The sequence below is a fragment of the Aethalodelphis obliquidens genome, unplaced genomic scaffold (assembly GCF_003676395.1).
Source record: "Aethalodelphis obliquidens isolate GAN/ISIS:26980383/991018 unplaced genomic scaffold, ASM367639v1 scaffold13, whole genome shotgun sequence".
Classification (NCBI taxonomy): domain Eukaryota; kingdom Metazoa; phylum Chordata; class Mammalia; order Artiodactyla; family Delphinidae; genus Aethalodelphis; species Aethalodelphis obliquidens.
The window spans coordinates 21,381,171-21,408,161 of NW_020837957.1; the positions used below are offsets into that span (position 1 = coordinate 21,381,171).

General features: G+C 39.1%; 1 protein-coding gene across 2 annotated transcripts; it reads right to left on the reverse strand.

Moving 5' to 3' along the window:
- Positions 1-695: 695 nt before the first annotated feature.
- On the reverse strand, positions 696-26,623 carry MCOLN3 (mucolipin TRP cation channel 3). Of its 2 annotated transcripts, XM_027114533.1 has the most exons (12): positions 26,310-26,623; positions 22,339-22,506; positions 16,235-16,388; positions 15,007-15,088; positions 14,834-14,930; positions 11,045-11,144; positions 7,855-7,967; positions 7,622-7,771; positions 4,373-4,474; positions 4,142-4,264; positions 3,031-3,237; positions 696-1,337 (listed from the first exon to the last, which is right to left on the reverse strand). In XM_027114533.1, exons 1-12 carry the CDS (start codon positions 26,577-26,579, stop codon positions 1,203-1,205), a joined length of 1,701 nt encoding a protein of 566 aa, XP_026970334.1. In that variant the 5' UTR covers positions 26,580-26,623; the 3' UTR covers positions 696-1,202. The 2 variants fall into 2 exon arrangements, with proteins under 2 accessions (XP_026970334.1, XP_026970335.1); XM_027114534.1 differs by lacking the exon at positions 22,339-22,506.
- Between the last annotated feature and the right edge of the window lie 368 nt (positions 26,624-26,991).

Genomic DNA, 26,991 nt, shown 5'->3' on the forward strand with positions numbered 1-26,991 from the left:
TAGGTATTATGTTTTTCACTTTCAAAAAATCATTTGTTTATGGCAAAGATCCTGGCTCATTTCTCACTGGGTGGTAATAGTCATTGTTTTGTGCTGTGCTTTGTTCCTTTCAAATGTCTATGTCCTGTTCTGTATACGACAGTACAAAGAGTTCTGTACCCTGATTCACATTTATAATGACCAATAACCAAATAACAGAAGAATCTTTTGCTCAGTAATGTACTCTAACATGGAAGTTTAAACTTACAACCTTTTTCTTGAATTTCTCTAGCAGGTTGCCTTCATATAAAACTTTCACTGATTTATGATGTTAAAGGGGATTTTTTAAAGTAGTCTAGAAAACATGAGACAGGCTAATAGTAAAAATGCAACAATTTTCTGGGATAGGCAGACAAGAACAATATTCACAGTGAAGTTTATGTGGAGGAAAAAAATGCTACCCTTTTCTGTAAGACTGAATGTGCCTAGGAGGGGCACAGCACATCATGCACTTTTCACAAGGCTGTGCAAGTACTAATAAAACAATCCTTGTGGGATCGAATATGCATTTGGTATGCAGTTTAATTTTCATAGGTGTATAGAATACTCCTTCAACTTTGTCCTTTAACACGAAAGGAAAAGAGAAAACTTATACTAAAAAACCTGATCTTCTCCAGAACTAAAAGCAGTATCAAATAACAGTTGTCCTTCATAGCCAAATACAAGACTGTTAGCTGGTGATGTTTTTTTCTTTCTTATTCTTTCCTTTAAGAGATTTTAAAATGCAATGATTACTGGATATACAGCAATCATCCTCTCTCTCAAGGACAGCCCCTGAGAATGGTCCAGGCCAGGGTTGGTGAGTTGTCTGAGGTCAGTTCAGGCATGGTTTCCACTGATGACACAGTCAGAATAACTGGAAGCAAGAGTAGAGAAGGGTATGGAAAACACATTCTAAAGCTATGGCAAAAATAAACAGGACAAGAATCCAACAGTTTCCCTCATCAAAGTTAGGTTTACAAAAAAAAATAAGCCCAGCCTAAAGCTGCAAAGACATTAAATATTGCTTTAAAATATAAACACAGTTCTTGATGAATTACAGCCATCAATTTGCTCAAAATAATAGTCTTCAAACATACTACATCTGATCTTAAAATATCCATTTTGTCTCCCAACTCAGCTACACATTATAGTTCCCTCCAGGGCATAGATTAGCCTAATAGCTACTTTTTACAACAGCAGAATATAGAGACTGCAGGCTCTTCTTCTAATCTGTACTTTCCAGAATTGGGCAGATCTTTGCACTCTGATATAAATACACGAAGTTCAGTCTCAGGGAAGCCATCTTGTTGGTAATGCTATACAGAAGAATAAAAAAAAAAAAAGTTTTCATTAATAAGTCCCCTGAAAACAGCTTTATTTCAAATTCAAAGTGGATCAATTAGCTACACAGGTTGGGATTTTTCTAAAGGGATAGTTTACTTGCTTCCAAGTATTTTCATGGGGATGTAGCCTCTAGAACCAGTCTTAGATTTGGCTAAGGAAAAGTGGGTCTAGGATTCTGCAGTGCCCTGCTCTCTTTTGTGGGTCTGATTCAACCCCAGATGGGCATGTTGCATCTGAGAGCTCCTTCCAGGTAAAATCCAGCCTGCACACCCTTATGGAGTCTGTCTTCCAGACAGACAGATTTATTTAAAGGCCTAATATTTATATCAGTTTGGGAGTCTAAGATCTCTAGAATGGGCCCTGACCAGCAAGGATCAGAAAGGACTCGCCCATCTGACAAGTGCTCTGAGACCATGGAAGCAGGTTAACATCTAAACTACGAGTTTTAGGCTTGTGTCATCCAGAGCTGTCAACTCATGTTATTCTTTGAGACCTCAGATGTCACCCTCTAATAATATATATATATAGCTCTCTGCATGCAGAGTTGAAGGTAGTGAATTTTTAGAGCACCATGGAAAGGGATTTGTACAGGTACAACTACCTTCTTTCCCAGTCTCCTTGGTGACTCTAAGCAAGTCTGCCAAGCAAGTATTGACGACAGTCGGTTCCTGACATCTGATTCAGTAAGAATGAAGTCAGAACCCGGGCTTCGTGAGCAAGGTATTTGTAATTATCAATTCATAATCCATCAACTCCTGATGGTCTTTCTCCTTACATTCGCATGGCATCATGTTTCATTACCCCTCTCGTGCTCAGAAAGAAAAGTTCCCAAGTGGAAGTGTCTATGCCAATAGTATACCTAACAGTATAATGTTATTAGAAATTTAAATACAGATGGATATTTATTCTGCCTTTCCATATTTCAAAGGGCTCAAACTGATTTTTAAATATTCAATGTGGAGTGACAATATGAATAACAGCTTTTCAAATCATGTTTCTGACTGTGTAACACACACATGGCTCATACTTGACACATTAATCCCCTGACTGTTCTGTAGACCAGGCCTCTGGGGTAGTCCCATGCAGGGGTTCATTCCAAATGAAGAGGTCAATTTTTCTTTATGAAAAGTGGATTTTAAAAGCTCCCACAAAATTTCAACTGTCTGTTTCACTCACTCAGTATCTACTGATCCTTATAATTCTAATAAACTATTTGAAACCCTGTCTGAAAGAGCACAATTACTCAGAGACAAAACTTTCAACATTCTAGAAATTCTATTTCTCTTTCATTTCTGTTTTTAGTACCTAAAATTGAGATCCTTCTTCTCTACCCTGAAGAAATTACCATTCCATTGATCCCCTCCCCCTCAGGTACTGTATTTTTTCTTTTTTTTTTTTTTGCCTTACGCGGGCCTCTCACTGTTGTGGCCTCTCCCGTCGCGGAGCACAGGCTCCGGATACGCAGGCTCAGAGGCCATGGCTCACGGACCCAGCCGCTCCGCGGCATGTGGGATCTTCCCGGACCCGGGCACGAACCCGTGTGCCCTGCATCGGCAGGCAGACTCTCAACCGCTGCGCCACCAGGGAAGCCCCAGGTACTGTATTTTATTGCCACTCTGCAAGTTCTAGGAAAATGCTGCTCCTCCTTGTTCTTGATGAACCTACCTTAATTGTTTCATACGTATCAGTGATCAGTGCAATAAAAAGACTTAAAATCATGTATATAAAGAGGCTGATGAATGAGTAGAGGTAAATCCTGCTAAAGAGCCAGACCAAGTAACTCTTCTGCTGCATGTTTGCAAATGTGGCAAACATATCATCTCCGTTTATCAGCGAGAAAAGGCACTCAGAGACCATGTTCAGAGAACGGAACTGGAAAAACAAAAAAGAAAAGTTCACTTTACTAGGTGTTCCTTCCCATTGGAGACTTTGATCATGACACCATATTAAAAATAGTGGGACTAGATATCTCAAGTTACCCCTTCAAACAAATAACCTGGGGTAACCACAAGCATTTTTTTTTTAACAAGAGAAAATCACACCAAAGTTTGATAACATGTACACATTGGAGACACCCAGGAAAATGGAGTCATTCCTCCAGGCATTTGTCTTGTGATGTACGTAACATGTACATGCCTACTGTTTTTCTTGGAACAAGCAGCTCCTTCAGACGCTCCTCTTAATAGGAGCAGCCTGAACTGAAGATAGGAGAGCTGGTCTGCACCTTCAGTGCTTTTCTGAGTCAAGCTTTACCCTCCCATTTACCTTGGTAGAAAGAGATCCTTGAAATACTTCTGTGAGAAACACAGGTCCCAACCATGCATACTCATTCTTCTCATTTTAAAGTTCATGCCATTTAAGATGATGGCATTACACTCAAGACTATAACTCTGGTGAACAAAATATTCAATATTTCTTCAACTTTCTCCCTATACTACTGTTTAAAATAAAGTCAAATTTCAATAAGACTTAACTAAATAGCCCACTCTAGTATATATCGATGAATCAGATTGGCAAGTTTGACTTCGCTGACGGTAAGAAAGACTTAATTATCTGACATATTCCACAAAAGGAGCTGAGGCAGTCAAGTGAATCAGTTATCCTCTCAAGGTGGTCTTACCTTACCAATTTATAAACTTGGCAATAGGTACATTACCTACAACATTTTAAGGCTGAGCCACAAAGTAAAAGGAGCTTATTTTAAAAGGATAACAAGCCACTGGCACTACTCTGAGAGCTTAATAACAACAAGAAAAAAAAAATTGTTTATCAGTACCTTATCATGGTAAGGCCCCAGTACAATCCATCCACAGAAGCAATAGCCTAAGTAAATCATAGCTGCACAGCAGCAGAACCTGATGACGTTGGGCAGCGCTGCCTGAAGGGTGAGAATGAGGAGCTGGGAAAGTAAGAGACGTCATTAGAATCCCTTTGTCCTTTAGACAAAGCAGTGCAATAACTTTGAAAGAGAAATACCAGCAGCTTGGAGAACCGTGGAATTCCTTACATTGTATTTCTGAAAGAAACCAAGGTATCGGATGACTCCTAGCCACACGAGCATGGTAGAGGTACCAAGAAGTATGCTACAGACATCATAACTTGTCAGACTCTAAAACAGAGTGGAAAAAATAATCAGTTATGTAGCAGAAATTCATTTGGGGCAAAAAGTATTTGTTGAGTAGCAATGAGTCGGCACTGTTCTAGATGCTAAGGACAAAGCAGTGAACAAACAAAATCCCCTGCCCTCGTGAAGCTTATATTCTAGTGTGGAGAGAGAGATGATAGAAATAAATTAGCAAAACCCTCAGTACGTTAGCTGATGTTAAGTGCTGAGGAGACAATTCAGGGGAGGGGATAAGGGAAGGCTGTATGTTGCATTTCAAATAGCATGGACTGATCACTGAACAGGTGGCCTTTGAGTAAAGACATGAAGGGAGTGAGGGAGCAAGCCAAGCAAAAATCTTGTGGCAGATTTCCAGGCACAGGGACCTGTAAGGGCAGAGGCCCCAAAGCAGGAGGGCGCCTCGCAAGATAGTGAGTCTGGCTGGAGTGAGCTATGGGGGAGAGTGTGCAGTCACAGAGGTGAGGGGGCAGGTAGTTTAGGGCCTCACGAGTGTAATTTAAAAACTTTACCTTTTATTCTGAATAGACTGGGGAGATTGAGGCTCTGAACAGGAGTGATATGTTGGGAGCAGATTGTTGGAAGAGTGAGACGGTTACTGCAATAATGCAGATGAGAGCTGACGGTGCCTTGGACCAGGATGGCAACAGTGAAGGTGATGAGGTGATTTTTTTAAGGGAGACAAATAGGATTTCCTCTTGGACGAGATATGGAGGAGAGGGGTTAGTGAAAGAGAGGAGTTGAGGATGAATCTATGGCTTTTGTCTTGAGCAACGGAAAAGAGTTGCCATTAACTGAACTTAGAAAGGCCATGGAGAAGCAGGTTTGGACTGTGGAGGTGGAGATTTCAGGAGTTCTGTTTCAGGTATGTTAAATTTGTGAGGCCAGGTAGACATCCAGGTGAAGATGTGGAATAGACAGTTGGATATTTGAGACTGGAGTTCAGGGAATAATTCCAAGCTGGAGATAGAGATTTGAAAATCACTGGAAAATAGACACTATTTAACACAATGGGACAGGATGAGATCACCAAGACAGTGGCAGAAAAAGAAGGTGTCCAAGCACCGTGCCTTGAAATACTGTCACTTTCATAGGTTGGTGAGATGAGAAGGAACCAACAATGGAAAGTCAGAAGACCAGCCAGTGATTTAGGAGGAAAACCAGGTAAGTGACAGCCAGTGAAAAAGTTCATCAACAAAGAGGGCGTGCTTGCAGTGCTAAAAGCTGCTGATTGGTCAAAATGAGGATAAGTAATTGATTATTGAATGTAGCAACACGAGAGGTCATTGGAACATTGCCCTGGAGTGGCAGGGCAGCCTGACTGGAACAGATACAAGAGGGAATGGGAAGCGCAGAGTCAGAAACAAGATTAAATACTCTTTTGAGGTATTTTGCTGTATAAAGGGAAGCAGAGAAATGGGGAAGTAGCTGGAGGGAGAATAGGTTGAGATTTTGCCTTTTTAGAAAGGAGAAAAAAAAAAAACCATGCTGATGGAAATGTCCTGGTAGAGAATGAGAAATTGAGGATGCATGAGAAAAGGAGGAAGAATAGCTGGACCCATGCCCTGGAGTAAGCAAGCAGGGACGGCATCTGAAAGGCAGGAGGTGGAGAAGTTGGCCTTGGATAGTAACCTAAATAATATATCTACAGTAGCAGAGAAAAAGCAAAGCATATGGGCACTGATGCTGGCAGGTATATAAGTGAAGTGGGAATTTGTGGAATTCCTATTTTGTTTCCATTATTTTGTGAAATAGGAAGTGAGGTCATCAGCTGAGAGTGAGGATGGGGCAGGGAGTATTACAAGCTTCAAAAGAGAAGAAATATGAAATGATCAGCTAGAAGACAGGGGGAATGAATAGTTTAGAAAAATGCAGAAAGATTGTTGGACACCATTAAAGGCTCATTGAAGTTAATGGTAGGTGAGGTTGGTAAAAATAAAGATTTGCTGCAAATTTCCCCCTACTCCTCCTTTTTTGGTCGCTACAGTTAAACATCTATTCTAATGATATATACTACATTGACATATAGTGACAGCTGCTCCATGGCCTCCTAAACCCATTCTCTCTTTCTGAGGTACATGCCTGGGCTATCTCCCCCAGTTCCCTTGCCGTCAGATGTGACTAAATTCTATCCAGTAGGACTGAACAGAAATGAGGGCTGCCATTCTGAGCCAGGTTATAAGACTGTGAGAGACCTACTACCATACCAGGTTTTCCCTTGCATGGGTTGCAATCTGTTTGTGAGGCAACCCAGCATCAGTCATGCAGTCTGGGTGAGCCCTTAATGGTCGGCAGAGAAAAAGATGGGACAAACTTGGATTCCTGAATGGTGTGGAGCTGAGCAACTTGCCAGCACGTAAAATCCACCCTGACTATTACATGAGGGAGAAATAAACTCCTGCTTAACTGAGCCATTGCATTTGGGGTCTCTGCCCAGGAATCTGAACCATAAGAGGCTCCCCACGGATCATACTCATATTTAGTTGTAGTCAGGCTAGAAAAATATAAATTTGAACAAGATTAGTTTGAACAGTATTCGTTTGGTTTTGTCTTGTTTTTGATTTTTGTTTTGGGGGAGGGTTGATATCCAGGCTGGATTCCTCCTAACTTAAAATGGAAAACCTTGTAGTACATACATAGGAAAAGTAGGAAAAGGGGAATAGTCTCCATTTAAATGGACAAAGGGAACAACTGCAAGGACTCACACAATAGTAGTTTGGCCTCACTTCCCTCCACCTACCCCCAGCCGACTCTTTTTGTTGAAGATTCTGGTATTTCTTGTAAGAACAACAAAAAACACCTTTTACTTTAGTTACCTTGGAGTGTGTATGACTTTTGGTGTGTGTAAGAATTCACAGGCCCCACCCCCAGAGTTCACATTCAGTAGGTCTAACGTGGGGTATTTACCAACTACCCAAATGATCCTGATGCAGAGGACTGTGAATCACACTTTGGAAAACTCAGCCTAAAAGATTTCTGGACCAGATTTTTACAAGTTACTGTTATTTCAGGTTTACTCAATAAAATGTTTGAAAGAAACAATTTACTCTGTGAATTCTTAACATTTTGGAAAAAATAAATGATCGTTAATGCAAATCTGATACTAACAATGACATAAATAGGAAAAAATTTTACCTTAGCTTGGATTTCCATTTTCAGAATTGATCCAGTAATGGTTAATATGTCACTAATAATAATCATAATATACCATCCATTGACAAATTCCATTCGATCAGAAACAGAAACTTCCTTCTTATAATGGAGGAGGAAAAAATTGACAAATTCCTTTCGGGAAAAGAAGGGAGGCACGGTGAATTTCTCTATCAATCAAAATGTCCATCACATTCCTAGAAAGCAGAGATCCCTACCTGCTGAAGCTGAAGTCCTTTCACCACAGATCGAACACACAGGATTAACGAAGCCAGGCATATCAGAATAACGAAGGCATCAAAGATCATCATGTAATGAGTGTTCTTCTGAACTGGAAGGAAAGTGGATTACCTGCTTATGCAGTGCAACATTAATATGGTGACATATACTTCTTATTTTTCTTTTCATTTTTAGCCTCATTTATTTTAATGGCCGCATTGCATACTTCAGTATAGATGTACAATACTGTATTTGTAAAGACACTTGGATTGGAATCTGGTTTTCCCTGCTACAAACCATTCTCCAGGTCCTCTTTGTGCACAGGTGCAAGTGATCCTTTAGGTGGATGAATATCCAAAGATGGAACTGTTGGGGTAAGGCATATGCATCTTTCTAAAAGAAGATCTAAGAAATTGCTCTCCAAAAAGATCATGAAAGTTTACATACCTACACATACCTCCACATCTGCTCCATATTCTTTAATTTTTGCCAGTTAAAAGAGCAAATGATTTGAAATGCCGTCTTTACCATGTATCACATGGCCGTTTGTATTCAAGTACCATATCTTACCCTTCTGACGTTTTCGTGTGTTGTAACGCCTAAGAAAAATACCTCTCATTACTCTTTCCTAGAATTTCTGCTGGCTAGTCTTGCTTGTTATATTTCCATATATTCTTCAGGGCCAGATTGTCAAATTCCAATAAAAATCCTACAGGTAATTTTGGGGGGGAGTCACGTTGAATTTATAGATTAATTTAGGAAGACTTGACATATTCATCATGTTGAATCCCTTGTCCAAAAACATAGTGTGCCTTTTAATTGATTCAAGTCTTCTTTCTGCATCCTTCAGAAGCATTTTCAAGTTTTATACGGATCCTTCACACTATGTTTAGAATAATTTAAATAATTCAAGCATTCTTTGCACAAAGACAACAAAGAGAAAAGGCTCAGATACAGATTCTTCCATGAGCATTTAAAGACTAAAAGTCCTTCTTTTAAAAATCATCACAACCATCCATCAAAGATCTTTATTTATCAACTTGTAGTCTTTTGTTCTTAATACCGTTAGGGTTCCTGCATATCCTATTTAAATATACTTATCTAGGTATAAAATACTTATTAAGCATCAGGTGTGTTTCTACATGTTGAGAGTATAATGGGTGAACAAGACAGACGAAGCCCCTGACCTTGTGGAACTTCTATTCTACTCCAGCGATATAAGAGAAAAAAGTGAACAAGTAAATGAACGAATTATTTTCTGACAGGAGTAAGAGATAGGAATAAAGTAAATCCAAATAGCTAACATGTATTGAGTGCATTTCCTGCCGGGCATAGTTCTAAGAATTTTATAGGTTTTAACTCACTTGCACCTCACAGCAACACCCACGAGGTAGATGTGATTATCCCACTTTGCAGGTGAGAACTGAAGCACAGAGAGGTCACAGAACTTGCCCAAGGTTCCACGGCCAGTAAGTGGCAAAGTCAGGATTCAAACCTTTGCAGTCTGTCTCCAGCATCCATCACTCTGTGTTAGTGGCTCTTAGCATCCCTTGGGAACTTGTTAGGAATGCACATTCTCCTGCCTTACCCTAGACCCAGTGAATCAGAAACTGTGTTTTCCTAAGCTCTCTAGGTAACACTAAATTTTGACCACCATTGCTGAGGGAGCTTTGGGTGGGGGAATGGGGAAAAGAAAGGTTCACTTATACCGCACAATGAAGGAAGGCCTCACCAAAGAGGCAGTGGGTTTTAGCTGAGACCTGAGTGACAAGGCAGAGCCACCCATGCAGAGATTCTGGGAATCAGTCCTCCCAGCATAAGCAGAGCCAGGTGAAGAGAGGTGGGCAGAGGGCTGGCCGTCACATGCTCTCTTACAGAGCGTGTCTTTACTTAACAAGTTGTACTGCTCTATGCTGATAGAAAGAACTCAAGACTATTCTGAAATGAAGCATTCCATAATTTTGTCAAGAGGCATCTAATTGTCACACGAAGGACTAAATCTACTTCAGAAAAACTTAAAATTCAAGAAACAAACATTTGAGAGAAAGCCTATGTTCCAGGCACCTTCATATGCTCTCATTTTCCCTATTCTCAAGTTTGTGGAGAAGTATTACAATGTTTACAGATGACAAAACAGGCTTGTGTTTCAAATAAACAACTTTGTGATTGAAATAAAAGTTTGTGATTCAAGATCTTCATATATTTGAAGTTACCTATTAGTGAAAAGAATGAAGACATTTTATTTTATTTTATTTACTCATACTATCTCATTACTACATCTGAACTTCGTGAATCCATTAGTAGGAAACCCTAAAGCAATTATTATACAAGTATGGTCTGAATAAGGATTCCCTGCACATTCCTGGGTCTCACCCCCAGATCTACAGACTGTCTTGTATGAAGCTGGAGAAACTGCATCTTAGCAGGTACTTAGAATGATGCTTCTTTTCAATAGAATCTGAGACCCTCTGACCTAATCATTAAAATCTAGCACAACACACCACTACATATCAATATAAGGGACTAGGAAATTAGATCAATTCTTCCCAGTCAGTTTTATCCAGTTCAGCTCCAAAATTCTCAGTGATACTCAGTTTATACCTGAGTTTGTGTCCATATTTCTAGGAATGCACCCTTTCCTTATTTCGTCTACTTTTTTGACCTAGATAGAAGATAATTATAAGGTGTGGGATACTTCAGGGTCAAATCCTACCTGACTTCTCCCTGGCTGTATGACCCCATACACACCAAAATTCACTGAGCCTTAGTTTCTTCATCTGTAAAAATAGGGATGTTACCTATCTCAAAGATACTTTAAAATATTGAAGTGAGGAAGATGTAGGTGGAAGTATTATACTTATGCAATAAGCACTTGATAAACATTGGTTTGAGTATATGTGATTTTCTTTTTGCTGGGGGGATTATAAGCATTTTTTTCTTTTTGGTAAGGAATAGGCCAGTGAGGGCACATGGAGAAGGCAGGAAAAGCCATTGTGATTACTAATAACTTGGGAATTACTTGGAACATCAGACAACTACAATGGATTGATCTACTTGCAGAGAATTAGGGACTTGGGTATGGTCCAATTCTTTCATTTAATGTTCCACACATCCTGGGGACAAGTAATTTAATAACCATTTAATATTATTTAATAACCATCTTTAAAACTAGTAAAATTCATCACTTACTTGATCCAGATACGTGCCAGTCTTTACATTCTCTGATGGAAATGTCATTATCTAAACTTATCTTAATTCTTCCACTGTGGGCTTTGTTGTCAAATGTTATCTGTGAAGAACAGGAAAAGGGTAAAAAACATGCCTATAGCTTTTCTTTTTTCTTTTTTTTTTTTTTTTTTTTTGGGTTACGGGGGCCTCTCACTGTTGTGGCCTCTCCCGTTGCGGAGCACAGGCTCCGGACGCGCAGGCTCAGTGGCCATGGCTCACGGGCCCAGCCGCTCTGTGGCATGTGGGATCTTCCCAGACCAGGGCACGAACCCGTGTCCCCTGCATCAGCAGGCGGACTCTCAACCACTGCGCCACCAGGGAAGCCCATACCTATAGTTTTTAAAGCCAAGATGCCTCTATGCATTAATTAGGAAACAATTCTTCCAAAGTTACAGGAGACCCAGACTCTCATCTTTGACCTGTCGCTAACTCTGCTCAACCTTGGGAAGTTCTTTTTATTTCTCTGTGAGCTGAGAAAGTTGAACTAGATCTTCCATAGAGAACATTTAGTCTCTACAATCCTGCTTCCAGGACAGTATTCAAGCCCTGAACCACTTATAAAACAAAAGAATTTCCCCCTCCTTCCCATTCTAAGCACCTCTAGATGCCCTCTTACAATGGGCAAGAGCGAGTACAAGTCTGTTTTCCTCCGCCTTCCAGCAGGGCCTCAGCTAGGGATAGATTTTTAATGTTGTTGTAATTCTTACTAACACAGATGCTCATTATTTCTGTCTTGAAACATTTCAAATGGAGCTTTTTTGATTTTCCTTCTAGGACCAGATTTCTTTATCACTATAGAACCATATGTATTACAAAAGGTGTGGTCACAGGGAACCAACAGCATGTCTGGCTTCAACGATAACCATTTTGGGACACCAGGCACCAAAGCCATGCCAGAACACCTTTCATAGTTCTTCCATTGTCTTCCCCTTCTAGCTCCTTCCACTTTCCCCTTGCATACACCAAGAAGGCAAGCTAAGGAAATTAGTCTCGTTTGGGGGTTTTGTTTTTGTTTTTGGTGCCTCTTCTCTCAAGTCCTAAAGAAAAAGAAAAGTTCTTTTAAATCTGTCATTTAAATGAGTTTTATTGAAAATCTTCATGTGCGGTAATCAGATACCACTTCAAATATAAGATTTCAAATAAACTTAATAAGTTTAGTTACTCTGTTTCTCCTCATGTTGGACTGTAAGTTTCTTCCCTTGACAAGCAACCAAGGACATTGCTAGTGTCTGTTCATCTCCATAGCTGCTGAGGGAACCAGCCCACAGCCTCACATAAGGAAGATGCTCAGTATTATTTGAATGAGTCAGAAATCCTTGCCAAGGAAAAACCATGCTTTTCCCACAGAAAAAGCCTCAGGGTCTTACAAATAGTAGGTGCTCATTAAATAAATTTTGGCTTAATGTCAATCACACCTAAGTAAGGTTTAGAAGAAGGTGAATTCTTTAAATGAAGAAGAAAAAATACTGGGTGTAATTAACAACAGATTAGATAGTACAGGGAAAAAAAAGATTGGTGAATTTGAAAACACAGCAATAAAACTATTCAAAATGAAAGAAAGAGAAAAAAAAAGACTGAAAAAAAAAAAAGAAAGAGAACTGTGGGACAACTTCAAGTACCCAAATATACATATTATTGGAATCTCTGAAGAGTGGGGGGAAAGAGACAGAAAAATTTTTGAAGAAATGACACTGAGTAAATGTCAAATATAATGAAAACTATATACCCATAGATCCAAGATACTCAATGAACCCCAAATACAAGAAACACGAAGAAAACTACATCAAGGCATATCAGAATCAAATTGTTAAAATCAGAGATGAAGAGAAAAATTTTAAAGAAGCCAGAGGGGAGAAAATGCATCCCATACAGAAGAACAAAGATGAAGAAGACAGCAGATTTCTTAGCAGTGACAGCAGTTTGTATTGTTTGTATTTTTAGTTTGTAAAAGAGCAACATCTTTAAAGTACTGGGGAAAAAAACAGTCAAACTAGAGTATAATAGCTCAATTTTTTAAAAATCAAGTAATTTTGAAAATTCATAACTTGCTGGTTAATATTAAGATCAAAATCTGTAGCCCAAATAAAAACAGTCTTATAGAATTAGTGCTTTTTCTTATTAAGTAATATGCATAATTATTACATCGTCCTATATTCTGAAAATATTTTTAACCTCCATTTCTGAAAACTTGATTTCTTACAGCCAATCAGTTGAGTATCGTGGACATAACTTTTGATATAAACTACTGCTGAAGTAATAGAAATTTGGACCACATGAAGGCAAGCTGTTATCAAATGCTGTCCTGCATATGCCGATACAGCATTGTGTTACTACTGACTCAGATCCTCGTGAAGTGATGAACTCACATGAGGGGCATCTTGTGCTGCCTAGAGAGCATCAAAAGCTCCATCTGCAACTGGAAGACAGAGAACATAGATGTGATAGGGTAGGCTAAAGGCGAGGAAGCTAACCAGAGCATTAGAGGCAGCACAAGGGAGGCACTGTGAGCAAAACCCAAAGGCTACAAACATCCACAGTGAGGAAACTGGGTAGCAAGAACCCTTGGCAATGACCTTAAACAGACTGCCACTGACTGCTGAGAGCTGACCATACAGAGCCTATGAACCTCTGTTCCTTTTGTATTTGAACACCTACTCTGTGCCAGGCACTGACCTTGGTACTAAAGACACAGCAGTGAACAAGACAAGGTCCCTGCCCTCAGAGAACTTACACTGAGGTACAGAAGACAGATAAATAACAAGTAAACAAGTTAGTACAGTAGCCACCCCTTATCCACAGGAGATATATTCCAAGACCCCTAGTGGATGCCTGGAACCGCAGATAATACCAAACCTTATATACAATGTTTTTTTCCTAGACATACATACCTATGATAAAGTTTAATTTATAAACTAGGCACAGTAAGAGAGTAACAACAATAACTAATAATAAAATAGAACAATTATAACATATACTATAATACAAGTTATGTGAATGTGGTCTCTCTCTCTCTCTCAAAATATCTTGTACAAATTAAATGCCTTTTTCCATCTTAACCACTCACTTATCACACACTTTGGACATAATTTTTGCGGTTTGGGGTGCAACAGCAAAACTAGCATGGATTTCTTCTTCCGTCTTCACAACGTCATGGATAGAAGATTTCTTCTTCCTGTGGATTTAGCAACTTTAGCATACATTATTTTTTCTTTCTTTATTAAGTTGAGAGCTTTCACTTTTTCACTTAAAGGAATCTTTTAGCATATCAGAATTGCCAGCATCACTACTCTTGCCCTTTGGGGCCATTATTGAGTAAAATAAGGGTTACTTGAACACAAGCACTGTGATACTGGGACAACTGATCTGATAACTGAGACAGCTACTAAGTGACTCACGGGTAGAATACACTGGACAGAAGGATGATTCATGTCTGGGGAGGGTCAGAAATTTTTCATTATGCTACTCAGAATGACATGCAATTTAAAATTTATTTCTGGCATTTTCCACTTAATATTTTCAGACCGAGGTTGACCTAGGGTAACTTACCTCAGAAAGCAAAACCGCAGATAAGAAGGGACTACTTCATAACCAAATAGAGCTAGCTGAACCAATGCTTCCCCTGTGCACATCCAAGTGGGATGGGAACATCCTATACATTTGATCACCCCTTAATACAAGTAAATAAGCCTGTAACTAGATAAAACTATTTTTCTCTAGATAGGAATCAAATTCAGCCCAGCCCACACTTACAGTCAGAGTAAAGTCGTAACAATCCGGGAGCTCGTGATGACGAATAGTCTGCAGATTAATGGCCTTCAATTTAAACTGCAGATCCACTGTTATGAGTCTAGAAGACAGGAGACTTCAGTGCAGTGAAAACGTATACACACAAACATGAGTTACCCTCCCATCTGTTCCCTCACCTGTGAAAGTCCAGCAGTAACTTGAGTTTTTCTTCTAGTGTTCCAACGTGAAAAGGTTCATCTGGTGCCACAAAGAAACATTCTGCCATAGAAAGGAACAAACCATAATATAGTGCCTAAAATAAATATAGAAAACTGCATCTTGAAAGGATCATATGTTTAAAACTAGATATTCAGATTCTGGTATTTTTGTAAATTAAGATTTTTAAAGCTAAACATCCATACCACGTGGTTACAGTGATTTATTTGTTTTTAATACGTGACTATAACATTTCTGGCATGGATGGGGGTAGAGAAAGATCTGAACTCTATCTCACTAGTCTTCTACAGAATGTCATCTTCCTTTCTGTCTTTTTAAGCCTAAACTTTGAGGCCCTTCTTCCTTTTTGTATCCTAAGCATATGTTTGAAGCATCTGTAGCGTCTAAGATAAAATTTTCTACGTTTAAAGGATCTTTTTAAAAAAATATTATGTTGACAATTTTTCCTCAATAAACACTGTTTTAAAAAAGGAAGATAGCATATTAGAAGGTTTTCACTAGTCAGTACTATACCCTTTACTATTCTTCTCAAAGAAAAAGTCCCAGTGGCTATTGTTAAAAGTACTTACTTTTTGACTCGATGACCTAAGTTAATGTTTTAGATACAAACTGCAAATAGAACTTTGCTAATAAGAATAAGCTGTGCTATTCTAAGCTCTGGTTTTCATTCCCTGCCCGGCCCCCCAGGCCCAGCCTACCCCGAAGACACTGAATAGTGAAGTGCTGTTGAGCAGAGAGAGTTTTATATACATCAAGAATTTGCAAGCAAACTGTTTTATAAGGACAATATCTGTCTATTTAACTGGCTTATCCAGCAGAGAGGCTGTGGAATAAAGTGGCTAAGGGCATGGCCTGGGTCAAATTTCAGCACTGCCTCTTACTAGCTCCATCATGAGCAGATCACTTAACCTTCTGAGCCACACTTCAGTCTTCTATAAAACAAGGATAATAATAAACTTGCCTCGTTGGTTTTTGTGGGGGTTTTTGTTTGTTTGTTTGTTTTAAGAATCATGAGTTATAGTGAAGTACCTGACACAACTCTGATAAAGTTCTTACTATGACCTAATAGCACAGGCCAAATCAATGTTTTCAGAGATGAAATTAGTATAAATAAGTATAAATTGATTTATAAATAAGTATAAATCAAGGAGTTAAAAATGGAAGTTCTAGCTTATAGAAGAACATCACCAGTTTCAATTTCTGGATCAATGTCAAAGGTATCATTTCCAGGACAGATGTTTCCTTGCTTGTAGAAGTGCTGACAGATGGCCATGGCTGACTGCTCCGTGCCCTTGTTCTCATAAGCGTGATTCCCAACTGAGATGTTGCGTAGCTGCAAGTACTTCAACCAAAAAGAGAAACAGAAAAAGTGGAACATCCAGACAGGTGGAAGTGAAGCCATGATTCCCCTCCCTCCCTGCCTTTGAAACAGCAGGTTCCCACCTCCTGTCCATGTGGAGACTTGCACGCTAATATGCAGAGTAATTAACATGCTACTGTGCACCAGGACCGCAGAGGTCAAAGAGCACTCTTGAATTAATTAGAGTTCTGGGTTCAGGTCTCATTTCTGTGACCTTGAGCAAGTCATAGACTTTATGAGCTGCTGCTTTCTTGTCTGCAAAATTAAAGGCTTAATTTAACCTTAAATAAATTCTCAGGTTCTTTCCTCCTTTAAAGAACTATGTTTAGGAACTGACTTTTACATTTAATGTGAATATAAATTTTATTTATCTTTAACTATTTACTATAAAGTCAGAGTTCTGCTTTACTATAATATAGGAAATGGGATAAAATTGTTCCAGGGTAACCAGCAAAACTTTGTCTAAAAATAATGTATTTTTTAAATCTTTATCTTTGTAAGAACACAGCTTGGTCACTTTTATAGCAATTTTCTCTTACTGAAAGCCCTCCCATGGCTTCCTGTCTCTCAGAATAAACTTCACAGCTCTTTTCCAGGGCCTGTTAAGCCCTGAGAGACCTATAGCCCTATCCCTGGCCCTTCCCTTACTCCTTTGCACACTTGCCTTAAACATACTAAACGTTTTCTAGCCTCCAGGACCTTTGCTGTTGTCACTCCTTCAACCTGAAATATTCTTCCCCAGACTTCAAGTCCCCAGAGAGGTCTTTTCTGACCATGCTGAGTCCATTGTTAATATTTTATGTCACTTAATTTTTTTTTTTCATAGCACTCATCACTGTTGGAAATCAACTGATTTTGGTTAAACTTGTTTAAAATGCATCTCCTCCATTAGAATGTAAGTTCCACAGGGCAAGGAGTTTATCAAGTCCACTGCTCTAACCCCAGCACTTAGAACGGTATTGTAGGCAGATAGGGTAGGGGAGGTCCCTGGAGAAAGAGAACAGGCATGGCTTTCTTGACATAAGAGAAGCCATTTTTGGCCTAAGCCTTTTTGTGATCTAATGCTGGTCCTTGAACAGGTCTCAGTAATTAATAATATTAAGGGAACAATAGAATGCAGAAACAGGCAAGAGAAGTAACAACAGCAAAGATAATACATCAATTGTAAAGATTCCCAGTTCTGTTTCCATGGTAAAGATTAGCCCAAAACACTTAACTGCCAGGTCAACTGAAATCTAAGGGATGATGATGTTAACCTTTTCTGACCCTCGTGACTTCAATCAACTAAAACTTGGACTCTGTTGACCGCCCAAGCCCCTTCATGATTATGCACGTACCCTTAGCTTAAAACTTCCCCAATTTTGCTGTTTGAGGAGACACTGCTTTGGGAAAGATCCCTGGTGTTCTCCTTACTTGCTGCAAGTAATAAATCCTTCCTTCTCCTGACCTTTGGCTCGGTTGTGTCTTTTGGTGTGACATCCACCAAGAGGCAAACCCAGTTTTCAGGTAACAGTATGAGACACAGTCAAATTAACAGTGAGGTGAAAATCACTATAACGTGATAGTGCAGGGGTCCCCAACCCCCGGTCCGCAACCTGTTAGGAATCAGGCTGCACAGCAGGAGGTGAGCAGCAAGTGAGCAAAGCTTCATCTGCCGCTCCCCATTGCTCCCATTACTGCCCGAACCATCCCCAACGCCACCGGTCCGTAGAAAAACTGTCTTCCAAGAAACCGGTCCCTGGTGCCAAAAAGGTTAGGGACCGCTGTGATAGTAGATCTTTGTTCGCTAGAGCTAATCTATGCACACCAAGATGGTAAGTTGCTCGGATACGATTTGTGATTATGGCACCAACCTTTCTGCTAGCATTGGGATTGGGAAAATGAGCCAGAAATCTACAGTGATATAATTAAGCTGCATCACTCATTAAACAGCATTATGTCCTACATACAGGGGGAAATAGTATAATGCTGGAGATATTCAGTTTTGAGCTGTTTGTTTTCCATACAAGGAAATAAGTGTCTTAAATCTTTATAAAGCTACTCTGAGTCAAACTGGTAGTTTTACACTGGGGTGTCGGGGAGTAAGAGGTAAACAGTACATTAAATGAAAAAAGACGTAAAAGATATTGAATGCGGTAAAGTACCAGGGTGCCTGGAATAGGGGATGTGTACTGGGAGGTAAAGCCAGAAAGGCAAGCAGGGGTCATGAAGCAGTCACACCTACATGGGGCCCTGTAGCCCTTCTGAGCACCCGCTCCTTGTGAGGCAGTCCCCACAGGACTTACTTAAAGATCTGAACCTCCTACCTTAGAAACTTGAGTCTTAAACCTTGTAAGACCTTGAGACACAAAAGATCCAAAGTGCAGGGCTTCAGGTACATGCTAACGTTATAAGTGATGCTACGGCCAGACTTCCTTGCTATCTTAATAAGGCTCCTCATGGAGGTCTGAGCACCTGCAGGAGATGGATGTTGTAGGCAAAGAGTGTTGCCTGCCACTCCAATAAACAATAAGTGTTGCCTGCCATCAAGCCTTCAGCCACCGCAGTGGCATCACGGGTGTGCTCTGAGGGGAATTCAGGATGGAGAAAAACAGATTACTGGTCCTGGATAGTTAAGATGCATATCAAAGGAATAACTGCCATGAGCCCAGGCTCTTGCATCTTCCCATACATAGAAAGGCACTAAAATCATTAATTTGAGATATCTGGGTTTTTTTATGATTAGCAGTAATCTTTTGATGTTTCATTACATGGGTTTTTGTTTGTTTGTTTGTTTTGTTTTGTTTCAGCAAAAGCCCTCTTTGGAACAGTCCCTCAGAGCTATCTGAGAGGCGTCTTCCCGGGCTGTAGTCTGCAGCGATGTCCTTGAATAAAACATAGTTTTCAGCTTTTAGGTTATGCATTTTTTTCAGTTCAGGGGCAAGTGGCAGAACCATGTCCAGCTAAAGGGCAGCTCTGGAGCCTGAGTCAGAGGACTCTGGGACCGGAATGTGGTGTGGGACTATCGTTGAAAGGCAGGTGACCTGTAGGACTGACTGATGGGGCACCTAACTGGCCATGGCCTCTGTGGGGCATTAATCAGGCTGGACATCTGTCCCTACTTGCCTCTGCAGCTCTGCCTTGAGGGAAGTAGTTTTTCACGCAGATCCATGGGCCCCAGGTCACCCTTTGGAAGACAATATAAAAACACGTTAAAGATCCTTACCTGAGTAACGTGGCAACCAAAGTAAAGCAGATTAAAACCGATTGCTCCTTGATTATAGATGGATTTTTTGTGGCCCCTCTGTGATCACCTGATCTCAACACATGAATCTTTTGAGCTCTTTCATTCATTCACAAACATCTGAGTGCCTGGGATGTACCTCCACCTTCCCGGAATAAATATATTAATATGTGGCACTTAACACTGTTATATGTATAAAATGAGGAGTATTATGCAATCAAATCTGTGATTTTAGATGAATCCTTTAGAAAACAGTCAAGAAATGGTAGGGAGGGAAAGGAGGGAAGCCAACCAGAAGTAGGGATATACAGACTATGTTTGAGCTGCAAGAATAAATGGTTCCAAGACCCTGAGACCTTTAAATCTAAGCAAGTGATCAGAAAGAGAAACATGTCTGGGGAGCAGGTGGGAAGAGGACAGGAACCCGTTCTGGTTGGAGTGCTTCTGAGGTGCTCGTGAGCTGTCTGCATGCAGCAGTGTGAGCAAATGGTTCAGGGTCACCTCTCCTGGCAGTGGCTGAGGCTGTGTAGAGGAGGAAATTCTGTAGGAAAAGGACAAACCTTTGAGGACTGCCTTAATTGAAGGGGCGGATGAAAGAAGGAACCCAGTAAAGATGGCCCAAACATGACTGATTGCTAAGAGCCAGGACATAGTATAAAAATAACTAGGTCTTTGATATTCAAATACATAAACATATATACTAAACAAAAGTGATGCTGTTATAACCAGTGTTGGATCAGGATGAACCCTAGAGGTTACGCAGTTAGATGGCATTTTAGGGCTCTACTGTTCAGGAAAACTAATTAGTCATGGAACTAGCTCTAAGGACTGAGAAGCTACTGTTTTATCTGTTCATTCTCCTTGGTGACTATCACCGCAACTATCAAGAGATTTCCTTACAGAAAACAAAGATCTTTCTTTCATATCAGTCTATATTTTCTCTATTCAGTTCTCTGGAATCATGTAGAATAACTGACCTCATTAACAACTAAAATTTTATTTATGAATATTGTGATCAAGATACTTTTTTTTTTTTTTTTTTTTTTTTTTTGCGGTATGCAGGCCTCTCACTGTTGTGGCTTCTCCCATTGTGGAGCACAGGCTCCGGACGCGCAGGCTCAGCGGCCATGGCTCACAGCCCCAGCCGCTCCGCGGCATGTGGGACTTCCCGGACCAGGGCACGAACCCATGTCCCCTGCATCAGCAGGCAGACTCTCAACCACTGTGCCACCAGGGAAGCCCTCAAGATACTTTTTACCTTCAGTTTAAAATGCCTGATAGTGATGTAGAGAACAAATGTATGGACACTAAGGGGGCAAAGTGGGGCTGGGGGTGGTGGTGGTGGGATGAACTGGGAGATTGGGATCGACATATATACACTAATATGTATAAAATAGATAACTAATAAGAACCTGCTGTATAAAATAAAAGAAAATAAAATTCAAAAAAAAATAAAATAAAATGCCTGATAGCGCCCAGAAGATGGTAGGGAGTCACTTGCCCTAAGTAAACCCCACCCCAATTAATATTATCTACCTATATACTAGCACAAGGAATCTACATGCAATTCTGTAAAGAACATGGAAATCTGATAAACAGAATGGCCTGACTGCCAAATATTATATTTTTAAGACTGCTCTTAGGCTTACTATATAAAAAAGGTAAAAATGTTTTAGGAGGAATTTAATGAACTGTTTACATCTTGCCTCTACCCGCCCCTCCCGCCAAAAACCAAACTACCAATTTGGTTCAGCGTAGCTTTAGATGAACTTAATAATCTTAAAACAAGAATGTCAAAGCTGAATATCTCCAGCATTTTACTATTTTTTACCTTACAAATTGTAGGGCGTATTTCTATTTAGCAACATATGCAGTTTACTTCTATTACTATAGATTTCTGGCCAATTTTTGTAATCTGAATGCGATCAGAAAGCCTTAGCGTCACAAATACGTATTTTATCTCACTGTGCATAGTTTGTCTCCAGGATAAGGAGAGCCATAATTGGACTATAATAATTTTTTGAAGAAGAGTTGTAATGTTTTTGAAATGTTATCTACAGACTAACTCAGGTTAGAAATACTGACTTCAAGAAAGCTTCCAACGATTCCCACAAAATAGGAGATTTTGGACTTGAGAAAGTACTATTTGTAGCAAAACCAAATTGATCAGAAACTCTGAATAGAAACTTGAATCATCTGTATGAAAAACAAGCTTCCTTTTTGAGGCAGTTAATCAATATTACAATAAAATCATTGTCATGTATGACATAAAGGCCTTACTTATTTTTTAAATGAAATTTCAGGTCTTGGTTACTATACACACTCTGCAAAGTTAATATTCTCATTATTTGTTAAGGGTCCCTGAAAGTATAAGCTCTGAAGACTTAATGACTACTTACAGCCAAGGTCATGGTTAATCATTTTAAACCTTTGAGGTTCTCATACCAAGCCCTAGCTCTGACTCTTTTAATTAAGTCTTTAAAGTTTCTGTCTTTCTGTTACTAAAGAAAAGCTTTTCTCAACTTCTAGGTCTGTTAAAGTTTGTTGGCAACGTTAAAAAAAATTTAACTGTTTTATACATGTCATTTACATATTTCATTAAAAAATGTTCACCCTTGTGCAACTGAATGTCAGTTTCTATTATGTACATTGCTAACAATTTTCCAGTCTAATCTTTTTCCCAAGTGAAGAATGCATGTGTTTGTTTACCTGGTTCACTGCGAAGAGGATCTGATCGTATACATCACTTTGTGTATACACTGCATATGTGTCATCCATTCGGTCTATATATCCTTTTAGGAAGAGGTGTTTGAATGCAATAGTGTTCTCTTCCTTGAAAGCTACCACCATCTGGTTACTTAGCCCAAAAAAGATCAGCTTAAAAGAAAAAAAGAAAAAGTAAGAGGGTCAAAAAGTAATGAAATAAAAGTTCTCTATAAAATGATCAATTCATCTATTCAAGATTCAATGCCTAATTAATCCTGAATATATTCAATAGAAATTAAAAGTTTGGCAGCTGTGAATTAATTTGTCCTTAAAGATAAGGTGGGTTTCTAGTTTTAAAATAAAAGAAAGCGATTTTGCATACTTTCAACATTTATTTTCATGTATGATCCCACTTATGACATTCTCCCTACCAACAAAAGCTTTAGGAGTTCAGAGAAGCCCTTTAGGAATTCTTTAGCTCAGAGAAGCAAGGTAACTGACTAAGGAAGTTGGAAGGTTTCTCTAAGGAAGAAAGAATAATAGAAACCCTAAAATATGTGCATAACTTGGTCAGGGGACATTTGAGGAACATGGGGGAAAGGCCAAGAAGGTCGAGTTGAACTTAGCACTTTGGGGGGACATTGAGGACACCAGCATAATTCAATGAGAGAAATAGTGAGAAAAAATGTGAAGAGAAAGACTGGAGTCAGATGGTGCAGGGGCTTGAATGGCAAATAGAAGAGTTCAAAATGAATTCTGTAGAACAAAAAGGTCTTGAAGCAGGTGTACAATACAACCTAAGAAATATCTTACATAAGTTTAAGTCCTACAATCAAACTATATTCCTAAGTCTAATTACCAAAACTGTGACAATAAGGCCAAAAATAAAAATATTATTTCAACTCATCTCTAAATTAAAATATATTAACATAACATATCCTTAACATTCATGCAGGATTGACCCCAGAGTTTTACATGAAACTCAGCTGTCCTCTTGCTCTCTCTCTCCCATACACACACACACACACACACACACACACACACACACACACACACACACGTGTGTGCACGCTGTAAGTTTAGAACATATATTTTGACTTAGATAGCTGAGTAAGGGGGGCAACATATATTTTATATGGAAAAGGGGAACAACACTGAAAACCTATGTTCCATACACTATTGCAGGAAGTTTCTTCATACTAATACCACAGCATAGTTCCTAATACACCCATTTTACAGATGCATACATGAAGACTCAGAGAAGTTAAATAATTTTTACAAGTCACATCAATAGCAAGTATATAGTCAAAATTCTAACCCAAGTCTAACAGACTAAATCCAAGCTCTAACTATCCAAGCTCATGCTACACAAAGTATCCAGGGTCTGATCGGGGAAAAATAGAGACAGTAGACCAATCTTTTCGCCTCTCACCTCCCCTTGTGACGTATGCCCTGTATCCCACACATGTCATCACTCTCTACCTAACTCGACTCTCATTTCTAAAGAGCCTCTTTAAGCTGTGTCCTATTTACATCTCAGTAAGATGATAGCTTGATATTCCAGGGATTTTATATCTATCGAAGCTGATGATTAAAAAGCCTCCAGAGAATTCCCAAAGGTATTTTTACCGATTCATTCAACTATATGAATACCTTCACAAGCCAGCACCGAGCTAGAAGACACAGTTCCTGCCCTCAAGGGCCTAGGGGCAGACAAGAGTACGACTGGCAGAGAGAACTACTATAATTCAGAGACTGAGCCAGGCAGTGTGAAAAGGAAACTTTTAGTAGGGTGCCTATCATCATAGTCATCTTTCTTTTGCTGCTGCAGACACAAAATCTCCAACTTAACAGAAATACCACTGTCTTTTCCCTGAAAAGAGGAAATCTGTCATCAAGTCACCCTCATTTGCTCAATTACAGAGTCTTTATGTAATATTTGTTTGATTGTTCCAATGTAGATTAAGGAAACATCACAGTTAAGAAAAACCCTCAGTTACTAAAAAAACTTACCTAAATGTCTTTTATATGCTTATTACTAACAGGCTTAACATCTTAAACTGTTAGTCAATTTTCCTCTTGACCACCCTAGGAAACACAGGAAAGTTAGATGAGCTTCCTAAATCTTTTAGGACTTGAGGATATGGGGAGGTGGAAGGGTAAGCTGGGACAAAGTGAGAGAGTGGCATGGACATATATACACTACCAAACGTAAAATAGATAGCTAGTGGGAAGCAGCCGCATAGCACGGGGAGATCAGCTCGGTACTTTGTGACCACCTAGAGGGGTGGAATAGGGAGGGTGGGAGGGAGGGAGACACAAGAGGGAAGAGATATGGGGACATATGTATATGTATAACTGCTTCACTTTGTTATAAAGCAGAAACTAACACACCATTGTAAAGCAATTATACTCCAATGAAGATGTTTAAAAATTAAAAAAAAAAAAGAACATAAGTCTTAGAGGGAATAGAATCTGAGTTTGAATCTCAGTTCTATTCTTCTAGTTTCCTGACTATGACAGGTTATTTTACTTCACTAAACCTCAGTGTTTTCATCTGTGTAATGGGGATACTACTACCTAACTCTGATTTGTTTTAAGAATTGAATGTGATGATATAAAATGTTTAGGCCGAAACACAGTAAACACACAAGTGGTACCTATCATTCTAAGTAGAAAATATTCATGTTCAACTGACACAGGCTTTCCCTCCAACTTATCAGAAATAACACAGATAAATATTTTCACTATTGTGACACACCACATTATCAGCTGGAAGTTAAGCATTTCAATTCCAGCTTGCCAAATATACTGAGAACTGAACATCCATTTTTATGTTGATATGTTAGAGGGAGAGAACACGTGCCTCTAAAGTCTTGATTCCGCCAGTGGCAGTACTAGTCAGTACTAATCACGTGGTTCTATAAATATCAGTTCCTTATTCTGTAAACCAAAGGATTCCAGTATTTATCCAATAAAAGTATTGTTGAAATTAAATGAAATAATGTCCTGGAACAAAATAATCACTCAAATGTCAGTTTCCTTTACACAACACCTAGCATCAGAAATGTAGGCAAGAATTTCACCAACTTCATATGACTGTAGAAATAGCCTTAGCTTCTAACACCTTAAGCATTTGTTCTCAATTATCAGTTAAGATTAGCAATTTCGGAGTTAAAAAAATTCTCCTTGAATACCAGTTGTTTATGTACTTATGCATTTTTCACCAAATTACGAGAAAGTATTAATAAAAATAAACGTATCACATCTATTTTTCCTATTAAAATCTTTTATTTTTGCCCCTTTGCTTTTAACAAGAGATAGTTACTCTCACCAGCAGGAAAACATACCTTCGCAAGAGTAAATCATAAGTATATATAAAGAATCACAAAATATAATTTCCCCCCAAAATGTTAAGAGAAGGCAAGGAAATGAGATTCAACATCTCCTGAAATGAAGTCTCATATTTCACTACCTATGCTACTCCTTTTAATCAACTCCACATTCTTCCACCTCAGGGCTCCCATGATCACAGGGACGTGAGAATCCAAATACTCTTAACAAAAATCCTGAAGTTTCTGAAGAGACAGAAATTCTCAGGAAACTAACTAAGGGGAAAAAAAGAATCCTCTGGTTGGGCAATAGCTAGTTTCCACAGTTGATTTAAAAACCTTCAGCTAAGCTTCTTGATTGGAAGCCAAATATTAAAATTTTCTTTTCCTGCAAACCAATTACATTGTGAGTAAAATTATAACTTCATGAAAGATGAGAAGGAAAAGAGTTAGAGAAAACAAAAAAACCAAAGTCTTCTTTCACAAATATTGAAGTGGGAGGGTTTAAGATTGCATATCTCCTTAATTATTGTTCTTTATTATGCATACAGTTAAAAGTTATAAAAAATAAAACAAAACTGTCCATAGTTCTCTTTGTTAGTAAAAGAAGACTTTGCTAATCTCATGATCTGAGATCGTTACCTGGATGGTTACCATTGCCATTTTTAGAATTTGTATGGCAAGTTTCCACGGTTTTCTACCTCGAGCCCAGAACTTCTCACAAGGATTCATGAAAAAAAATTTGAGTTTTCGCCTCATCTGGTCTTCTAATAGAAGCTCCTCAGGGGGAGACGTATGCTGGTTAAAAGTGCAGCGATTTTCTTCTTCATGAGAGCTGCAGCTACTTATAACAACCTCAGGATTTGCCATCTCTAGGAGGAAAAAAAAAAAAACTGTAAATGAAGGCAACATCTATGTTCTTTGCTATTGCAGGATAGTTGATGAAGTCCAGACAAAAGATCAGCTTTCAAATAAGCACCATTGTTCTAAACTGCACCTTTGAAGATCAATGGCACAGGATAGAAAGCCCAGAAATAAACCTGACACACCTATGGTCAATTAGTCTATGACAAAGGAGGCAAGAATATACAATGGAGGAAAGACAGTCTCTTCAATAAGTGGTGCTGCGAAAACCGGACAGCTACATGTAAAAGAATGAAATTAGAACATTCTCTAACACCACACACAAATAAATGGATTAAAGACCTAAATGTAAGGCTGGAAACTATAGAATTCTTGGAGGAAAACATAAGCAGAACACTCTTTGACATAAATCACAGCAACATCTTTTTCAATGTCTCCTAGAGTAATGGAAATAAAACCA